Consider the following 19,228-nt stretch of genomic DNA (forward strand, 5'->3'; position numbering starts at 1 on the left):
TATCTTTGAGGGTATCTTGTGGTGAAACTCATGGCTGATTACAGATGGTCAAATCGTTCCTAAGTATTTGGCCTTCATAGCCAAGTTTTTTCAGAACTGAAGTCCTGTTCCTCCTATTAGTAATTTTTTTAAGTTGTAAGAGTGACAACTCCAGAGCTTTAACTATGTTCTGTTTGTCCCCGGGATGTTCTTAGAGAAAGTCTTAGAACTGGATTGCCAAAAAGTACAATCACCTTTGATACATTATTAATCTAAAATATGAGCCACTTATCCTAAATAAAGATTCAGTACACTTGATTCATGGTGTAGGTTGACTTGGCCTACCTCATATTCACTTTACACTTTTCAGATCAAGAGAAGATACCAGTTTGGAAAAGCTTACACTTAAGTTGGTAGGAGTTAAAGAGTCATAGCTGAAAGGGGCTTTAAAGCTTATCTTTGTGGTTCAGTTGTCAAGAATGTAATGATGGAGAATCTCAGACTTGTGATTCATCCTCCATTGTGAAGTAATCTAGTTAAACATTTGGAAACTACTAAGGAGAGTACTGTGCCAGGTGCGGAAATTTTACTCATAAAGGGGAAAGCTTTTCATTTAAGGATGACCCATATGCTTTTCCATTCCTTGATAAGAAAAGTTGGGAATAAAATCAGCTTGTTAATGGTCCCTTGGTTACCTACTGAGCAAAACACAGGACTGGAAGTTAGGAACTCCAAATTCTATTTCTGTATGTGCTACCACAGACTTGGTTCACTTGGCCAGGAGCCAAATCCTGAGATGAGGCCAAACTGGTCATTTTGTTGCTGAGTCTATTGTTTGTCTAATGTTCAACCAGACCTTCAACTTCCTTCTCAGCTCTCCTGTTTCAGATGAGTTGCTTTGTGGTTTATGACAAATTCAACAAACTTTATATGCCTCAGTTTCTTAATTTGAAATTGGTATCAATGCAGCCTCCATCATAAATACCTTGAAATAACTACTCCAGAGGCTGTGTAAACATCTACTTGTTATAACTTAGTTATTTGGGAACCTTAGAACTTCTGCTTCAAAGGTTGTTTTGATCATTTGGGAGGCCTGCTTTCCCAAAGTGTGGCCTTGGTTGCCATGTTCCATCCAAATAGTTGAGCAAGGGTACCAAGGTACCTCTCAGGGTACCAAGCAGTTGTTACCTCAAGTCCTGAATGGCTTACATTTGCCTAATGGCCAGCTCCTGGGACTATTGGCTGTGTGTGAACAGGATTTGTTGACAATAGTGATTCTTTGCAGCAGCCTTATTCAGGATGAAAATTCTTACTCCTGAACTATTTGATTTCCACATTTTTTTTACTTTGTGTTTAGTCCTCATCCTCTCTTTCTCTCCTCTTTTTAAGTTAAAATGTTTGCTTAAATAAATACAATTTTAGTAAGCCCTAGAGAAGAAAGTAGAACTGACCTCTTCGACATTTCCTTCCATCTTCCGGTTTGGTCCTCTGCCTTTGCCTGAAAGTTGTCCTGGGGTTATCCAGGTATGCAGAAGTGCATGCTTAAAGCAGACTTCAGAACTTCAAATTAATCTCTGACGCTCTGGAGGCTAGGGCAGGTTCTACTGAGTAGCTTACAAGAGCAGTAATGCTATCGTTTTCTCAAATTGTGCATGGAACACTCTAGAGCTCTCACATTTTCCTTCAGGAATATCATCTTTGCTTACCGTTGACCCAGAGTTGTTTTTTAACACTTCACAGAGTCAGTGGATGTATCAAATAGAATGTGCCTTCAGATGAGAGTTTACAATGCTCTTCAAGTTTTCGTTCTTTTTGGAAAATTTTAAGCCAACTATAACTGTTCTTGGTGCTGTGCTGAGGGAAAGAATCACACTAGCTATTTCAGAAGACTTACCAGCTGTTTCTGGTAGCAGCTCAATCATTTGAAAGAATTTCGAGGTGTGTAAAGATTTGTTAGTAAACTACTTGGATTATCCCTGCTGTTACCAGTGTTGTATCATTTGTCATAATTGAATTGCCTCTCAGTAAAGCCCAGGAAAAACTTTATTCAGGAGGATTTGCGAGAGCTATGTTATTTATCTGCCTTTGTTTTTTCAACAAGAAATGATGTTGTAAGCTTTCCGACATTCAAAGAAAACTGGCAGGAATTGGCAAAATATTGAATCTTCACTTTCTAGACCATATATTTTGTCTTACAGAGTGTGACTTGCCCTTTGGTCAGCAGATCCCACTATTCAGGGCCTGAATTTGACATTTTCTTTTAGAAATTACTTTTCATTTCTAGCAACAGCCCTTTACACTTTACATGAGAAGAGATAGTAAAGTGGAATTTTATTACAATCTTGCTTGAGAAATGGGGAAAATAATTTTTGAAAACCCACAAACTCAGGTGTACATAGGTACAGATATAGTACTCTTACTCTCGCCAGCTTTTCCATCACACTGTTATGAATATTTGTTTCTAGCTGTTGGTGTAAGTGGCCAGGGGACATCTATAGTACATTATCAAATATTTGGCTGAACACTGGTTTTCTGAAGTAGACTATTTAGTTGTGGATTTTGCTTATTTCTGTAGATTTCTTTGATTTCTCTTTTGAATTCACCAGGATAAAGTATATTTTTTGCATTTCCCCAAGCAAAGGAGTTTTATTTTACTCTTAACAAAGTGAAAGTTAAAAATAGTGATCAAGTGGGCAATTGCTCTGGTCTTAAGAATATCAGTGGTACCTTACTCTTGTATAGACTGTTTTCATGCTGTCTCTAATCCTTGGAGCAGTTCTGTAATGTAGGCATGGCCCCATTTTGCTGATGAAGAATGAGGCTCTGAGAGTGTTAAGGCTTGCACTGTTAGTATAGATCAAAGGGAGAACTAGGAACCTGGATTTTGACTCTTTAGTCTGGTCTAATTTTATGTTTCCTCTCTTTAGAAAAACCTTGTCTATTTTTCAGAACTAAACCAATCTGAAACTCCCTGGCTTTCCCACTCAAGCAGAAATCAGGGCTCTATCTCCTGAGGGCCACTTTAGGTTATAGGCTATCCCGAGACAAGTTTTCCTTAGCTCAAAGGAGGATTAAGCTGCAGCCAGCTGTCTCCAAAGTTTGGGAAGTGCTTTGCCCTTGCTGGATACCCAGACCTCAGTAAAGAGAACGACTGAAATTGCTCATGTGTAAGCATGATCTTTGAACAGCTTATTTAAATTGTTTAGCAGAAATACCTTTAGTGAATGGCTCGAGTGGACTTGAGGATCATTTGTCATGATCCTGGTAGTATAGGGAGCTCAGAGTCTTCCCTCTGCCCCGGCAGCAGTATGCTAGTCAAGTGTTTCACTTAGAAAGTGTTGATAGAAAATTGAAATTTTGCACAAACCACATCATTCTGAGAACATTAAGTAAGTGTTAGTTGCTCAGTCGTGCCTGACTCTTTGCGACCCCATGGACTGCAGCCCACCAGGCTCCTCTGTCCATGAGATTTTCCAGGCAAGGATACTGGAGTGGGCTGCCATTTCCTTCTCCAGGGGATCTTCCCAACCCAGGGACATTAAATACAATAAAATGCAGGTGCCTTTGAAAGCAAAATTCAGAGTTGCATATCTCAAGGTAAATCAAAGTAAATTATGACAATTACTTTAAATTTGTATAATTTTAGAGACTGGATTGAATTTGCCTCCTAAAACTTAAAACATTTTTTTTTCCTGATGATCAATGCACTACAAATCTTTCTAAGAATAATAGGAAAACAAGATCTTTATACTTAAACCCATCTTATTAAGAAGAGGTTCTGAAATCAAGAGGCCATCACTGCTGCATCCCATGTAGTGCAGTCAGAATGAGGCTCCTGCTTGTGCACTGTAAAGCCAGAGGGCAGTGTTGCTGCTTTTCCAAGCAGCCGTTTCTGGGACTCCTGTATGACGTCATGGCAGAAGGAAAATTAAAAACACGAAAACTATTTCAAAATAGACTTTTAATGTAGTTTTTAGGCCAAAGGAAAAGCTGATCATACATTGTCTCCAGTGGACCATCTGCCAGAATAGGGCCACCTCAGTCCAGCTTTGAAGGCCCTGAATCAGTCTTAACCGCCATAATTTCCCTTGATTCATGGATTTGTGTATGCTTCTCATGCATCATAAGGCACATTTCACTCTTGAAGTTCCCACCACCTCCACTATTTCGTTTAGTTGCAAAAGCAAGCTTCCCCCCAACCTTCAAGGAATTTGAGAATTTCGATTCTCTAGAACCCTCTCTCCTTCAAGGAGTTTGAGAATTTCGATTCTCTAGAACCCTCTATCCAGAAGTACCTACACATAATACAAGTCTACATACAATTCCATGGGGCTCAAGGACCCCAAGGCCCCCTTTGTTTCTAAGGAACCAGGTGAAAGAAGCCTTGTGCTAGTGATTTGAGCAATGCATTTGGTCTAGGGGAACACTGGGGGCAGGTAAAGATGGGCTGGGTAATCATGATAACAGGAGGGAACAGTCTTAAGAGTTTCTATTTTGACTTGGGGGCAGAAAGGAATTCCTAGGGCCTCCTGCACTTTGAAGAGTAGAACTACTCAAGGACTAAGCAGCTATCAGCACAGTTTAGAAGACTGAGAATGAGGCTGTATAGGGATGGTGCAGGGCTCCCACTTGGCCCCCCAAGGACTTAACTTAGCTCAGCCAGAAGCTTTACATTTTATTTGCAGTGAGGGGGCATTTCTAATTTTAGTTTGAGTCTCATGGAAAGGTGGACAGCTCCTATTCCTTTTTTTTTGGTATAGGGAGCACTTAAGTATTGGGCATTTAGGGTTAAGTCCTTGGAATGCCCCAAATGGTCATTTCCTCTATAAATACAATATTCCCTACCTCTGAATATTTTAACTTAAAGAGCTGCCTCACAACTGTTTATTCAACCATTGCTTGCACTAAGCAAGCAAGATAAGTGCCTTTCCGAGGCATCCAAGAACTCCTTCCAGCCTTACTGGGAAGAGGTGGGGGAAATCACTAAAAACCCACTTGTAGGAGTGAAATGAGGCTGTCAGTTGTCCAGCCTGACAAATGGCCAAATTAGGTTTACATTTTTGGTAATAGACTTTTGAATGGCTACTGAGAAGCAGAATTAAATTTTAAGCTGCTGATCATAGTTACTTCCTACTCCCCAAACACCCAACGCTGGTTTATTTCTCCAGCATCAAGTAAGAAAAGGAAGGCACTAGAAAATAACACACTTAAGTAGTGAAGATAATTAAATCTTTATATTTTGCTGGAACTGTATATTGTAGGACACTAAAACCCATTCAAGGGAAAACTGGGCAAACTGAAAATTCTCCCATTAAGGCTTATTTTGAAAACGGACAAATTAAATGCTTCCTTTACCCCTCCCCCCAATGCAATCACATAAATCAGTATTCCTTTGACTTAGCTCTAGAAATCACACAAACTATGTTACATTTACAAATATTTATTATAACTAGAATGAATTTAATGGTTCTCAGATTTGGCCACCTTATAGCTCCATTTAAGGAGATTTTTAACAGAAAATGCATTATAACCTGGTCGAGTTACTTACACATTAAAAAAGAAAAAAAAAAAAAAAACTCCTAAAAGGAAAACAAGGAAAGCAACCCTTCAGTTTCACATAATTAAAGAACAGGAGAAAGCACACAAGCTACATCATAGCTAAACTGACCGAACCAACCAAAGCCAGGGGGGATTTCTTTTCGGATTATGTGTCATAAAAAGGCCCGCTGTCTTATATACACGTGTATATAATGGTACATTCCATCACTGTAAAAAGTCCCCTTTGCCCCCTCCCCCGGGAAAGTTTCAGTCTAGTCTCCAAAGTTGGACAGCGGCGCCCGCTCCTGCTGCCGGTGCAGTTCGTTCTCCGTCAGCAGCTGGAGGTTCTCCGCGCGCAGCCGGTCCAGCTCCAGCTCCAGCTCCCGCACGCGCGCGTCGTCGCCGTCCAGCCGCTGGCTGTCCAGCCGCTGGCTTTCCAGCCGCAGCCGATTATTCTCGTCCTCCATACGCGAGAGGCACTTCTCCAGCTCTAGGTACTCTTTGATGAGCTCCTGCTTGCTCATGTTCTGCAGGCTCTCCGCGTGGTACCGCTCATAGGTCTCCGAGAAGTCCCGCTGCAGAAACTCGCTGCCGTCTCCTCCCATCCCGTCGCTGCCCCCATCCTCCTCACCCGCTTCTTCCATAAAGTCCTCATCGCTGGTGTCGTCGGACTTGGCAGCGGCCCGTTTGGGGTAGAGGCCGGTTTTAAGATCCGGTTCCTCCTGGTCGTGGTCATCCATGAGGAACTGCGTGGTGTTATAGGGAGCAACTGGCTGACCCTTGGCGAACATCTCGGCTCGAATCCTTGAAGCTCGCAGGCTCTGTTTCTCATCGAACTTTTTCTTCTCCTCCCAGGTCAGCGTATAGTACGGTTTCCAAAGCCGCTTCTTCTTGGAGGGGCGTCTCCTATGTTTTTTCTTGCCCACCTGTCTCTGCTGCGGGGGAGCTCCGCCAGCGGACAAGTCGTCCCCATTCTGGCCCTTCTCACCCGCTTCCGGACAGCTGGATTCTGGGCAGACCTGGGTCTTCAGGGGAGACGGCTGGGGTTCCAGGCTCCCTTCCCCCCCGTGCCCCGGAGAACCACCCGACTGGGGGGACGCTCTCGATTGCCACCTACTGTCTTCCTCCGGCACCCGCTCCTCCGCGCCTGGGGGGCGATCAGGGTTCCGTTCTTCATGGACAGCAACAGCACCTGTACAGTTGCTAGTTTGAGGCTGGTGCTGATACTCTGATAAGAGTGGCTCGGCCATTGCTAATAGAATCTTCTTCTCGAAGTTTGAAGAATGTTGGCTGTAAGTCCTTAAGGAAAGAAAGGTTTGCTTTTCTCTGCAAAAATGTCCAACACAGTCCTCTTCGGTCTGTAATTCCTGCAGTGATGCCTTTAGCCAGTCCTCCTGTCAGCAAACTCCAATTGCAATTTGGGGGCGCTCAAGTCAGTAAAGGGTTAAGCGCCCAGAGCGCGACCAGATAGCGGGTCCAAGGGGGAGCAGCAGCAGGAACAGTACGTAATGTGGAGAGGGGGTGGGCTTCAAGCCTTCCTGCAGACCGCCCCCGCGATCGAGAAGTTGCTGGGCAAGATGATTAGGTTAAATCCAATGGGTTAAACCCAGCCCCGAAGGGGTTAAAACTACCCGATGACGCTGACTCCGAGGGGCCGGATCCACAAAGGGTTAAATCCCCTGCCGCAGAGCCTACAAGGGGTTAAAGTCCCAAAGCCACCTCCTCCCACTTCCACGGGTGTCGCTCCAAGCCGAGCTCCCCGTTCCCTAGGCCCGGCCGGAGCCTCAGCCGAGGACAGACAAACTCATCTCCCCTTTGGCTCGATGCTCTGCTCAGCTCAGTTCTCCTCCGCCTCCTCCTCTTTTTCCTCCCTCCCTCCCTCCTCCCCCTTCCGACAGCTCCTCTTCCGCCTCCTCCCCCAACTTCCCCTCCCAACCTGCCTCTCCACCTGCCAACTTCCAACTGCTGCCTCCCAGCCCTCTGCGCCCCTTTTATATAGAAGCCGGTCCGCCCCGCCCATGCGCATGCGTGACGGAGTCCCCATCGCGGGGAGCTGGGAGTCGTAGTTCTCATCTTTCAGGCCCGCCGTCCTCGCGCGCCGTGCGACGTAGCCAATCCCAGGACGCGTAGGGGGCGTTTTCCAGGCCGCCGCCTTCTATCGCTTAGCCCTCGCTAGAGAAACGTGAGCGCCCATTGGTCAAAAGGCACACGTCTCGCCGAGGAAGGAAGGCCAATCGCGGAGAAGATGGGGCGGGTTCTGGACCATACCATTCTGCTTTAGGAATACAAGAAGATTCGATGGCCTGTGAGGGCCTGCACAGAATATTTTTATGAAAAGGTGCTTCTTAAAGGTTATTATCCTATTCTGTTCTCAGCGGAAAGGTTCTGAAGGTCACAAACATTTGTTAACTTAAACGAGAATGGTTTACTCCTAAAAAGTAGTCCCTAAAGTGTAAACGAGTATTTAATTCTGTAAAGAGAGACGTTGGCCCATGGCGACTAATTCTCGATTCTTAAGATTACAAGAATGGCTTCAAGGTGTTGATTAGTGACTGGGATTGACGTTTGCGGAAGGATATTGTGAACACATTTTTTGTTTGAAAAAAGCGCACGAAGAGGTAAACAAATGAAGAATAAAAAGTGCCGCCTTAAAGGGACAGTGTGACTGCTTTACGGCAGCAACCTCCGACTAGGCCTCGGAAGATGAGAAAGCAGGTTCGAGTCCCGGGTGACGTCCATCCCCGGACTACCCTGGGACCCTTAGCGGAAAGTGGCGGAGTCTCAGCCCCAGCGTAGTCTTTCACGGCCGCCCCCGCCCAGGGGCCGGTGCAAAATGGTGGGCCGTGGCTGATTTCTCTCGCCGGCGCTGGGAAGTGCTGGGTGTGCGCCCTGGGATCCCCCGAGACCCCGGGATGTAAGGCCTCGCTTCCCTTCTCCCTCCCCGGGCCTCAGCTTCTATCGAAGAAAATGGCCTCCTGGGGCCGTCTTGGTCTCTTCATTTCGACCATGAAATTTTCCTGAGCCTGGATGGGAGTCCAGGGCAGCGGATGAGCCTCTTTGTTGGGGGAGGGGTTCGAAATTGATACTGAGTTGAAATAATCAACCCCGGCTTCTCTAGAGAGAAGCCACAGACTGGAAAGATTAATCCACTGAGGCTCTTCCTTGTCAGTGGACGCTGGGCAACACCGGCAGGGAATCAGAGCCAGAGGCTCCCCCGAGGAGGAAACCTTGCCCAGAAATGGGGGCAGAGGGATTCTGGCCCAGAACTGTGGGACAGATTCATGGGGGGGGGCGGGGGCGGGGTGGGGGGGGAGAGCGGCGCGCGATATAACTTTGCATGTGAAAATTCTCTAGATTCCAGGCTTCCGCTCAAAGGACAGGGCCTGAGGGTCAGCAGTAGCAGAAACCCTCCACTCAAATCACTTAGGCCTAAAATCTTAAATGCTGCAGTCCATGGGGTCGCAAAGAATCAAGGCACTACTGAGTGACCGAACTGAACTGAAAATCTTCCTGTAATCTCAGTTTTTCCCATTTGCCACACACCGTGACTCTTCTGTTTCTTCATCAACGGCCCTGTCTTGTAGTCCAACCGCTTTCCACCGCACAGCGTTCCTTTGCACACAGAACCATGTGCCCCTCCACAGCCCAGTGAGTTAGGCAGGGTAGCGATTCTTGTCTCCATTTTAGAGATAAGAAATCTCTAAAGCTCAGAAATTAAGTGACTTGTCCAAGGTCACATGACAAGTGACACTTTCGGCTAAAGCGAAGGTCTCTGTCACCCCATGCTGTTTTTCTATCACAAACACAAAATCCCTTTTTTGTAAGAACTCGATTTAGTTCCTTTCCCTCTGCAACACTTTCAGCCAACCTCTGGCCCTTCTTTCTCTTTCCTTCTCCCTCTTTTTTTTTTTTTTTTTTTTTTGCCTCACCTGGAGGCATGTGGGATCTTAGTTCCCCCACTAAGGAAAGAACACGGCTCCCTACAATGGAAGCACTGAGTCTTAACCAGTGGACTGTCAGGTTAATCTCACATTGGATAAGAAGGCACAATGATGAGTAAAATTTCATTTGTGCTATTCAAGGACTGTGTAGAGAGGCCATCAAACCTACGGTAAGCCAAAATGGCAGGTGATGAAAATCCTGGTAGGAGCTTGTGAGCCAAGTTGCTTAGGAGTTGAGAATTGTGGACAGCTTTCATGGAGGAGGTGACTTCGTGGCTGCCTAACACATGAAGCATTTTCAGGCAGAGTGGCATGAAGCAGGACATTATATGACGAGTAGGTGTCTTGTCCCAAGACAGGACGTGTCTGGGGATTCAGGAGTGGTTTTGTGGGGAAGCGGTCATGGGCATGCCCAGAGGGAGAGGCAAGCAAGAGTGACCCTGAGGCACATCCAGATGTTTGGAGACGAACATCCTAGCCTGTTTTCCCTGAGAACTCAAGTCTTTCTGAAAAGCCTGCCCCTCCCCTGTGCTGCTTCATCAGCTATGCAAGAAGCTTCGCAGGAGCAAGAGCTTCTCCTCAACAGTGGGAGCTCCCTGAGGAAAAGTTTTTGGAGAGAACTGGACTGGGAGTCTGAGACCTCCAAATTGCTACATTTTCAGACTCCAGAGGACTCCTGGGTACCCTCAGTTAGGGGATTTGGAAGGTACAACTGAGCCCAGCCTCAGTCTGTTGAACCTGGTTCAGCTGTATGGGCTCATTTGTTCTATTGGGGGGGGGGGGAGTGGTCAGACTTGACAGGTTGTGGAATTACAGAATTCTATGAAACAAGAGGCCACACACGTTGATATTAGCTAGGCATTTTGTCATTAATGTCCTGGTCATTAATCCCCAGGACTGCCTTATGGTGAAAATGTCTTCATCGCTATTTCACAAACAAGGCACCCAGGATCAGCAAAGAATCCTGCCCAAGTCACACTGCTAGTATGCCCAAGTGGTGGCGCTGGCTTGCGCTTGCATCCCCAGCACCAGTTTGGCCCCTCTTCCATAGCCCTCCAGTTCTTCATCCTTAACACAGGGATTAACTCAAGATTTCGTAGCCCCAAAAGCTTGCAGCAGCCAGCGGCTCCCAGAGGTCTCTGCTCAGTTTGGCACTGGACCCACCCCGACGAGGGACGCGGGGACGACGCTCCCGCCGTCCTTGGCCTTCCAGAAAGTTCCCTGGAAAAGCCAGAGCGCAGAGGTCACAGGGAGAGAGCAGCTGAGGAGGGGGAAGCGGGCAATGGGCACTTCCGGGGCCCGGATCTCGGCCCCCGACCCTACGCCGGGCGCGCGGAGCAGGGAGCGGCCGCCCTTCCCTTCGGGCGGGAATGGAGCCTAGGCCCGAGCCCGCCGGACTCTTCTCCCGCCGCCCCTAGCTCGCAGCTTTCCCCCGCGCGATCCCGACTCACGACAGGGCAGGGGGCGGGGCTCTGACCGTGGCCCCACCCCCAGCAGCTGCTGGGGGCCTCGCCCAGGGCGCCCCCAGCACCCGCTCCGCCTCCCCTGCAGACCCGGGGCTGTGTTCCCTCCACTAGGCCCGGGAGGGGGGAAATGCTCCCTCTGGAACGCAGACCGCTGGCGTCTCGAGGTCGTTCACGGCAGCAGGGGAGCGGCCACAGAAGGGACCTGAACCTCGCGCGTCCCGGATGCGCTTTTCGCCTCACTCCGTGGCAGCCCAGACGGCAGAAGATGAAGGTTTTATTTTATTTAGTGAAACACTTCTTTTGTAAGTGCATCTTTAGTGAGGACGTCCTGAGTATTTCTGCGGATAGGGCGGCCAGCCAAAAGGAGCTGACTGCCCTCCCGCGGGGCCAGCTCTCTCCGCCTTTCCCCAACTCGGTCGAGCCTCCTGGCCTCCCTCCCACAGCCCGCCAGCCAATCACTCTTCCAGGGCCCGGCCGAAGTCCCAACTTGCCCAAGAGCTGAGCCTCCTCGGGGAGAGGCTGGGTTGGGAGAGGAGTCAGGTGACTCAGAGGGTGGGGAGGGCAGAGGCTGAGACCCGGTAGTTCCGCCCCTGGATCACCCGCCCACCCCGAACTGGGGACTTGCTCCACAAGGGCAGTCTCCCCAGGGAGCCTGAGGCGGTCGAGGGGGACAGAAGGGACAGTCCCTGTGGAGCTGCAGAAAGAGTAGAGTCTTATCTGGCCCCCACACGAGGAGAGGGGTGTCAAGGCGAACACTATTTGGGGCGGGAAGCGGGGTGAGAACGGGGGTTAATGCTGCTCTCCTAAACCCTAGGAAGGCTGGGCACAGCAGAACACAGGGCTCATAGCCTCCTGTTGGCTGCAGACTCCCCCATCGAGAGTCACCTCTTCTGGGTCCGAAACTGTCGGAAGAGCCACTGGACGATGAAGGGCCACAGGAGGAAGAAGATCAGCGTGGGGCCGGAAAGCCTGAGGGGCCAAGGCCTGGCACTGGGTAGGGGCATCTGCTGCCAAGAGGAGACAGTCAGGCACCAGCCCAGGCCTCAGCTCAGGCTAGGCCCTCCTTAGGGACCTGCTTCCAAAACTCAAGTGGGAGCTGCTACCTCCCTCTCCCCAGTCTGAAGATTGGGGCTCCCGGTTTGTCCCTGAAACATTGAGCCCCAACTGCCTCCCCTATCTTCCTACCACGGCAATTCAAGGTTCCAAAAAGAGTGGAGGAACTGACTCGGAGGTCATCTCCTCTGGGCCACAAAGCCTGATATGGCCTCAAGACCCCATATCGTAAAGGGTGTGCCACATTTCCAATGAAGACCCAGGGTGTTCAGATTTTAGTTTCTAAATCCCATTATCTATTGAAAGGAAGCAAGGCTCCTTGGAGAAGTGGCAGATTTCAGGTCTGGAGCAGGGAAGGTGGAATTGAATGTGGGATGTCTTATACCAGGAAGTAAGGAAGCTGTTAAGGATTAATGAGATTATATTACAAGAACATAGGACCCAGCTAGAAAGGGAGGGTCTTAACCAAAATCGTGACAGTCTGGGCATCAAAAAGAATGATTGCAGTTGACTGAAATACTGAGTCTTTAAAGTCCATAAATTCATAAAAGAGTAAGTTGGAAATTTATCACCATTGAGGTGGCTGTTAAATCAACTCCTTACTTTAAAAATAGATAATTAAAGAGAAAGAATTAGGCACTTATTCTGCCCTGCCATAAGGCACCATATTTCAGGGAAATCCTAGATGGTCAGGGAAACTCTACAGAAAAATGCCGGCTGATAAATGTTAAAGGAATCATAGAAAAGTCCACATTTTTTAAACCATTAACTAAATTATTGATCCAAAAAAATAAAAAAGGAAAAAAAAAATTATTGATCCAAGCAAGGATTATCTATCACTTGTCAAAAGCTGTGTGTCAAATAGGGCTGACGGGGAACTGGGACATTCCCTGGCTCCAAGTGGTGGAATCAGACTGTCACCCCTTCATCCCTCCTGTGATCCTCACTAGGAATATTCATGGTAGGACATCCAGTTCTGTGTCTTTTGATGTGAAGAAAGAATATCACCTCTGATGTAATCTGGTCATGTAATCTAGCCACAGGGCTGTCGTGAGACTCCAGAAGTGGTACAGTCTACAGGACTACTGTCCAGTCTCATCAGCAAGTCAGTAGCAAGGAAGAGGGACTTATCTAGACTAACAGAGTCTTAAGGACAGAGGCTCCTGGCCTGGACAGACAGGGAAGCTGGAAAAGGCGATTTGAATCTGGACTTTGTATTTGACTGTTGGCTCTGATGGTAAAGTGTCTGCCTACAATGCAGGAGACCTGGGTTCGACCCCTGGGTCAGGAAGATCCCCTGGAGAAGGAAATGGCAACCCACTCCAGTATTCTTGCCTGGAAAATCCCATGGATGGAGGAGCCTGGTAGGGTACAGTCCATGGGGTCGCAAAGAGTTGGACACGACTGAGCAACTTCATTTTGTGTTTTTGATGATACAAAGGAATTGTGGTGTGCGATAAAATGTTTTTGCTAGGTAGTAAAGTGTTCTTATTTTCAGAGATGTAAATCCAGGTATCTCAGGGTGGAAATATTCAGCATATAAAATTAGTAAAAGGTAAACAAAAAATATTAGTAAAACCTCGGCGAGGCAGGGGTGAGTGTTGAAATGTTAGCCACTGTGGATCTGAGGAAATTCCTATGAATTCCTCTGTGCCAAGGGGACAAAGGGTCACCTGAGTGATTCCTCCATATCCAGGACTTCAGCCATCCCCTGCCCCCACAGCTCCAGGCTTCACAAGAACAGACTCATTCAGAGTTAATGGTGGATGCCAGCTTTGGAGGGAGATACAAGTGGGACCACTCCCAGCTCCATCAATTAATAATAATGCTAATAGTAACAATGAGCCCCATTCGGAAGCACCTACATGCATTATCTCATCTAAGCCTCACAGCAGCTCTGTGGGGTTCTTCCAGGCTGTGTGAGTTACTTCCAGGCCCTGAGGTAAGTTATTCAACCTCTCAGAGCTTTAGTTTCCTCATTTGTAAAAGGGGAATGAAAAGAAAACCTATTTCGTTGTTTTGTGTGTGTGTGTGTGTGTGTGTGTGTGGATAAAGTGAGGTAATGCAGGTAACATGTTTGGCACACAGCCGGGGCTCCAGAAATGGCTGCTCTTATTTATTTTGCAGAAGCAGAGGTGTCAGGGGCAAACAGATCTAGAAGTCGGGAGGAGGGAGTGAGGGGTGCAAGGGCTCAATGTGACGGGAGGGGAAGACAGTAAGTCTGGGAACAGAAGTCCTGACAGAGGGGCAATAGGGACCTCCTCCCAGCCCCAATGCAAAGAGCAGACAGGTTCTAGCCCCTCCAACTGTTGGAATACCCTCTGTCCTCGGTTTCCCTTCTGGCACGGGGTGGGGGTAAGAGCAGGAAAGGAGGGCTTCTCCCACTCTCCCTTCCAGGTTGGAAGCACTTTAGACCCCCTGACTTCCTGGCCTGACCCATAAGCCACACCATTCTCTGGAGAAGGCAGAATTGTGGGCAGGTAGAGATGGGGGGACAAAGACAGAAGTGGCTGGCTGAGGAGTCCAGCATAGAGACCCTCAAAATTCTGCCCTAGTCTTGCCCTGGACCTTCAGAGGGGGCTCACCTGCTCGGCGGGCACAGGCATGCTCTCCAGGCGCTGCAGCCTCCCCTGGGCGTCCCGCATGCTCTCCTGCAGCGCACGGACTGTCCCCACCAGCCACGAGTCCAACTCCTGGGGCCCCAGAAGGGGGCCTTCCAGTCTCCCTGCAGAGTACAGACAGGGAGGGGATGCAGGAAGCAACTCAGCTGGGGGCAGGCTGGGGCAGGGCCCGGAGGAGTCAGTAGAATGCCATCCTTTGTGCCCAGTATGAGTCTTACAGAGTCCATGCATACAGCTAATGGACTGCCAGGGGTTCGAACCCCAGCACTACCACTTAGCTCTGTGGCTCTGGGCAAGTCAGTAACTTCTCTAAGCCTTGTCTGTCATCTGAAAATCATGTCCTCTCCCTCACAGGGCTGCTCGCTCTGAGGAATGAAGGAGATAATATTTATGAAAGTGCCTGTTACGGGACGCGGCACACTGGAAGTTCTAGGAAGAGATAAGGCAGAACTCAGCTCGTCGTCCTTGAAAGGTCCCAAATGGGGGACCCCGAGAGAAAGGATGACTCCCAAGGCCATGCAGGTGTAGATGAGGGAACTGGTCTAGGAGTTCTACCCCAGCTGCCCTGACTCAGTGCCAGCCAAGGGCACGGAGACTCCTGGTGGCCCTTGGAGGGGAGGCCAGGCAGGGACTTTGTTCCTCCAGGCCAGTGTCTGGCTTTTGGCAACCCTTCCCGGGCAGAGGCTGCGCTCTCTAGTGCCCAGCGCTGGACTTTCACCTCTGCCCATGAAGGCAGCCAGGGGAAGGCCCCAGGCACTGGAACCATGGGGCAAAGGGTCAGATGGAGGCTCACCTCTCTCTGCAGGAGGCTCGGGGCTGTTTCTGGTGTCAGTTTCTCCTCCCACGGCGCCCCTTTGCTCTTCCCCAACCTGCAGAGAAGAGTCACAACGTCCACGGAGGGGAGGGTGGTGGTGGGAGCAGCCAGGGCCCAGTGGGGTGGGGAGAGGGAGGGATGGGAGTGGGTCTCACTAGCTCAGGCTCCAGCTGCTCCACAGAATCACAGAAAACCTCGGAGTCCTGGTCCCGGGGTGGCTGGGACTCTGAGGAGGAGGGAAGTAGGGTGAGTGGCAGGAGGGAAGCCATGGAAGGAGGGGAAGGGTGTGCACCTGGGCAGAGGCACCTGTTCAGGGGACCCTCAAGATGCTACCACAAGAAGCACCGATGGGTCCCTGAGAGGACAGGGATCCCAGAACCTGCCTCTTGCCTTTGGGAGCACAGGGGTCTCAGTGTCTGTGGGCATGAAGTGTGACAGGCACAGCGCGGCATCTAGCCTGCTCCCCTCCACGCTGCCTCCCACCTCTGGCCTGGCCCTCTGCCCTTCCCACCCAGACACTGACCTGGGCTTGGGGGTGCTGGTTCCTTGGGGAGGCAGCGAGGCTCTGGGGCGGCCTCAGCATCTCCATTCAGTACCTGCTCTTTCCAACCTGTGGAGACACAGCACCCACAAGTGGGGCTGGGAAGAGATCAGGCCCCTGCTCCCCTTCCCCATTTAGCCAGGGACTCTGTCTGAGACCCACCGCAACGGGGCACTACCTGGGGTCCTTACTGGAACATCTCTAGAGCCCTCTGCCTCCAGGCTCCCCTCCAGTTGAGCAGCCCCCTAAGACAGTTCCATCAATCTTTGTGGAGCTCCCAGCCTGGGGGCCTGACCTGTGACCCTTCTCAGGAATGTCTCCGGGGGCCTCGGCATGTCAGGGATCACCTGATACAGGGGCTTGAAGTAACCAAACACGTCCTCTGCCACCTCGCCCAGGGGCACTGTGTCGATCACCTGTGTGGGAGGGGGTCTAATGGGGAAAGGCTGGCCCCTCCCACCACTGCCCTCCTACCCCCTTGAGCTGGCCCACCCCCACCCTGCTGCTGCCATCATATCCCTCCACCTTGTGCCCGGTCAGGGACCAGAGTCAAGCAGGGGCAGGGGAACAACATGAAGGTGGAATTCCATAGATGTATCAGCGTGCAGGAAACATAATGGGGGAAGGGGGTGCAGGTCACCTGGCTGAGAGCTTGGGCACAGGGAGGAGCCTGCAGCCTCTCCCTACCTTCTGTGCCACCAGCTTCATCTCGGTAATGTAGGCGGACATGGCCTCCTCCCTGCTCATCTGGCCCAGGCTGTTCCAGGCTTCCCTGGGGATGGGGGTGGGGGAGGGGCGGAGGGCTGTGAAAGGCTGATTGACAGCTGAGACTTGTTTGCCCAGCTGATGGGAAGCTCACCATTTGTAACGTCCGATAGGGTCCCAGAACCCAGGCTGGGGGATGAGGCAGGGACCCATGGTAGCCTGCTTGTAGTAGCTGTAGAACCGCAGCATCTCTTCGTAGGAGGGGCGGTAAGAGCCTGGGCAGGAGTTGAGAAGTGGAGGGGGACAGTATCACTCCCAGCTCCAGGAGGATAGAGGCGGGAGAACCACCCTTGGCGGGGTGATGAAGGGTCTCACTCAGGAAAGATAGACAGGGGCAGGTGGCAGAGGGGAACCCCAGGACAACACATGCAGGGGCTTGTCTGCAAAAGCTGCCAGGATCAGAGTCCCCTGGGAGGCAGACCCTGGTCCTCTGGTCCCCAAATGTGGGTCCCCGTGACCTCACCGTCCTTAGGCAGGTTCTGAATGACGCTGACGGCGGCCTGGAACTGTTTCTGACAGTCCGGTTCTGGACTTTCATTTTCGGTACCCATCTCCAGCCCTGGGGCCCTACTTATGGGCGACTCTGCAAGAACGAGGCGGTGGGTGAGCAGTTTCCAGGTTCCTCCACCCCCCTCCCTGGCACACGCCTCTGTAAGCCACTGGTCCATTTTCCAGAGGGGCAAACTAAGCTCTTTAGAGGCCTGAGTGAGATGCCCCGGGAGGTCAGAAGCTGCGACTGAAGAGGCTCCTTTTCCTACCCCGGGCAGCGTGGGTGTGACCAGGGTGGCAAAGAGGGCCTCGGTGTGTGGGTCAGGTGGCAAGGGTCGCGGTGTCTCTAGATGCACATCTTCGACTCCTAGACAGGCGAACGGGCAAGCCGAGAGGAGTCAGGGCGGGGCGAGCAGTCTCCCACCCCAGCCTCCCATACCCCGGCTCAGCCTCTCGGCGCCCGGCACTCACCCTCAGGGCCCACTGCCCGGACACCTAGGTTCCCTCTCGTCACTAGTCGGAGGCTTCCTACCAACCTCCGGGCCGGGATGGGGACACGAGGCAAGAGGGAAAACTTACGCCAATCAGAGAGCCCGTTTCAAATCTCTTCTATACCACAACCACTCAGCGCAGCCCTTTCAAGATTATGCAAATAGTTTAGTGGTGCCTCTCCAGATCAGGCGGGGCGAATCCGCGGGTTGGCTCCCCAATCCCGGACGGCCAGAGGCGGGAGAAAGCGCCCCCTGGTGGACGTCGTGAAATGACGCTGTCTCTTGCGCCCCCTGGTGGAAACCGCGTAGTCAGCTGAACCCAGGCCCCGCAGATTCGAGTCACTCTATTCAGCCCTTCACTTACCAGACCGTGGGGATAAAACGGCAATCAGGTCTTGAGATCAAGGGTTCTGCAGATGGGACATTGGAGCAGAGTTTTGGAAGGCTTAAGGGTAAGCCAGGAGAAGAACGAGGAAGGTCATTCCTGGAGGAAGGAATTGCAAGATCGAAAGTACAGAGGTATCCAGAGAGGATATTCTTGGAGACGCAAGCCAGTATGGACGCAGCCTCCAGGTCAGGGCTACCTGAAAATGGAGTAAAGCAGTAGGTGGCAAATCTAAGTCCTGATAAACTTAAGTTTTACCTTTGGGATGCCTAGTTCCCGGCCGCCGCCGAGTGGCGGTGTGCACCCAGCTCTCCGCCCCCGACCCAGGGCACTTGCAGAAGAGGCAGATCATATCACACCCCTTGTGCACAAATACGCTGGTGGTTTCTTATGAAGTAAGCGCACGCATGACACGGTCACCAGAACCCGTGGTCGACGCCCACCCACACGTTAATGTCAAGGACATCCACGCGACGTGCGGTGGCTGTCCCAGGACGATCAAACGCCCGGTGGGGTCTATCAACCGACCCAAGCGTCCACTCCCCGGTTCTGCCGGGGACTCATCCCGGCAGAACCAGTCAGCTTCGAGTCTTCTACCCCTTTGGGGGCGGCAACTGGCCGGGCGCAGAGAGGGTTAATCCTGTGACGTCATAGCCAGAGCCTTCCTCCTTCCCTGCCTTCAGTCAGTCCCCCCCCCTCCCCCCTCCTTAACCCTCCGGTTCGGGCTTCCCTGCCTCCCCGCTCAGCTCCTAGACCCAGGACTAGCCGGCCGCGGACCCGATTCCCTGTCTGGCTCCCTTCTGAGACCTCGGGCAGGACCGGGAGGGGGAGGTGAAAGGGGTCCTGAGTCCGCACTGAGCCCAGGTCCGGGGAAGGAAGAGGGTGTCTTCGCGAGACGGCAGTCCTCGCCCCCCTCCGAAGCCTCCCCCAGCACCATGGGGGCTCCGCACAGGGCCAGGATCCCAGGACCGCTCGGAGAACAGGGAGGACTCAGGAGCAGAGGGCGAGCGCGGAGACTCGGGGGCGCGGGCCAGGTCGCCTCCCCACTTGTGCACCAGTGCCCCGCTCCCTGCCGAGGGTCACCGCCCCCCTTGCCGCCGCCTCGCGCCGCCCCCGCGCTGTCCTCGGCCCCGCCCTCTCGCTCT

General features: G+C 51.1%; 2 protein-coding genes across 7 annotated transcripts; both read right to left on the minus strand.

Annotated features, from left to right (window-relative positions):
• Positions 1 to 4,171: 4,171 nt before the first annotated feature.
• On the minus strand, positions 4,172 to 7,453 carry HEXIM1 (HEXIM P-TEFb complex subunit 1). The gene has a single exon (XM_043466338.1). It carries the CDS (start codon positions 6,765 to 6,767, stop codon positions 5,790 to 5,792), a length of 978 nt encoding a protein of 325 aa, XP_043322273.1. The 5' UTR covers positions 6,768 to 7,453; the 3' UTR covers positions 4,172 to 5,789.
• Positions 7,454 to 10,311: 2,858 nt separating this feature from the next.
• On the minus strand, positions 10,312 to 19,098 carry ACBD4 (acyl-CoA binding domain containing 4). 6 transcript variants are annotated; one of them, XM_043466433.1, is made up of 11 exons: positions 17,679 to 19,098; positions 17,477 to 17,574; positions 17,182 to 17,301; positions 16,813 to 16,933; positions 16,641 to 16,725; positions 16,249 to 16,369; positions 15,936 to 16,022; positions 15,568 to 15,638; positions 15,392 to 15,467; positions 14,563 to 14,702; positions 10,312 to 10,679 (listed from the first exon to the last, which is right to left on the minus strand). In XM_043466433.1, exons 3-11 carry the CDS (start codon positions 17,267 to 17,269, stop codon positions 10,602 to 10,604), a joined length of 867 nt encoding a protein of 288 aa, XP_043322368.1. In that variant the 5' UTR covers positions 17,270 to 17,301; positions 17,477 to 17,574; positions 17,679 to 19,098; the 3' UTR covers positions 10,312 to 10,601. The 6 variants fall into 6 exon arrangements, with proteins under 6 accessions (XP_043322368.1, XP_043322339.1, XP_043322361.1 ...); XM_043466404.1 differs by lacking the exon at positions 10,312 to 10,679 and adding an exon at positions 11,182 to 11,931 and having other exon boundaries at positions 17,787 to 19,098; XM_043466426.1 differs by lacking the exon at positions 10,312 to 10,679 and adding an exon at positions 11,182 to 11,928.
• Between the last annotated feature and the right edge of the window lie 130 nt (positions 19,099 to 19,228).

This window comes from Cervus canadensis, chromosome 1, assembly GCF_019320065.1.
Source record: "Cervus canadensis isolate Bull #8, Minnesota chromosome 1, ASM1932006v1, whole genome shotgun sequence".
NCBI lineage: Eukaryota > Metazoa > Chordata > Mammalia > Artiodactyla > Cervidae > Cervus > Cervus canadensis.

What these genes read in the sequence shown, in the direction of transcription:
- HEXIM1 (XM_043466338.1), bottom strand. Translation starts at nt 6,767, where the DNA reads ATGGCCGAGCCACTCTTATCAGAGTATCAGCACCAGCCTCAAACTAGC.
- ACBD4 (XM_043466404.1), bottom strand. Translation starts at nt 17,269, where the DNA reads ATGGGTACCGAAAATGAAAGTCCAGAACCGGACTGTCAGAAACAGTTC. An exon ending in ACCAGCACCCCCAAGCCCAG is followed by an intron (nt 15,639 to 15,935) that starts GTCAGTGTCTGG and finishes CCTCCTCCTCAG; the next exon opens with AGTCCCAGCCACCCCGGGAC. An exon ending in AGCAGCTGGAGCCTGAGCTA is followed by an intron (nt 15,468 to 15,567) that starts GTGAGACCCACT and finishes TCTTCTCTGCAG; the next exon opens with GTTGGGGAAGAGCAAAGGGG.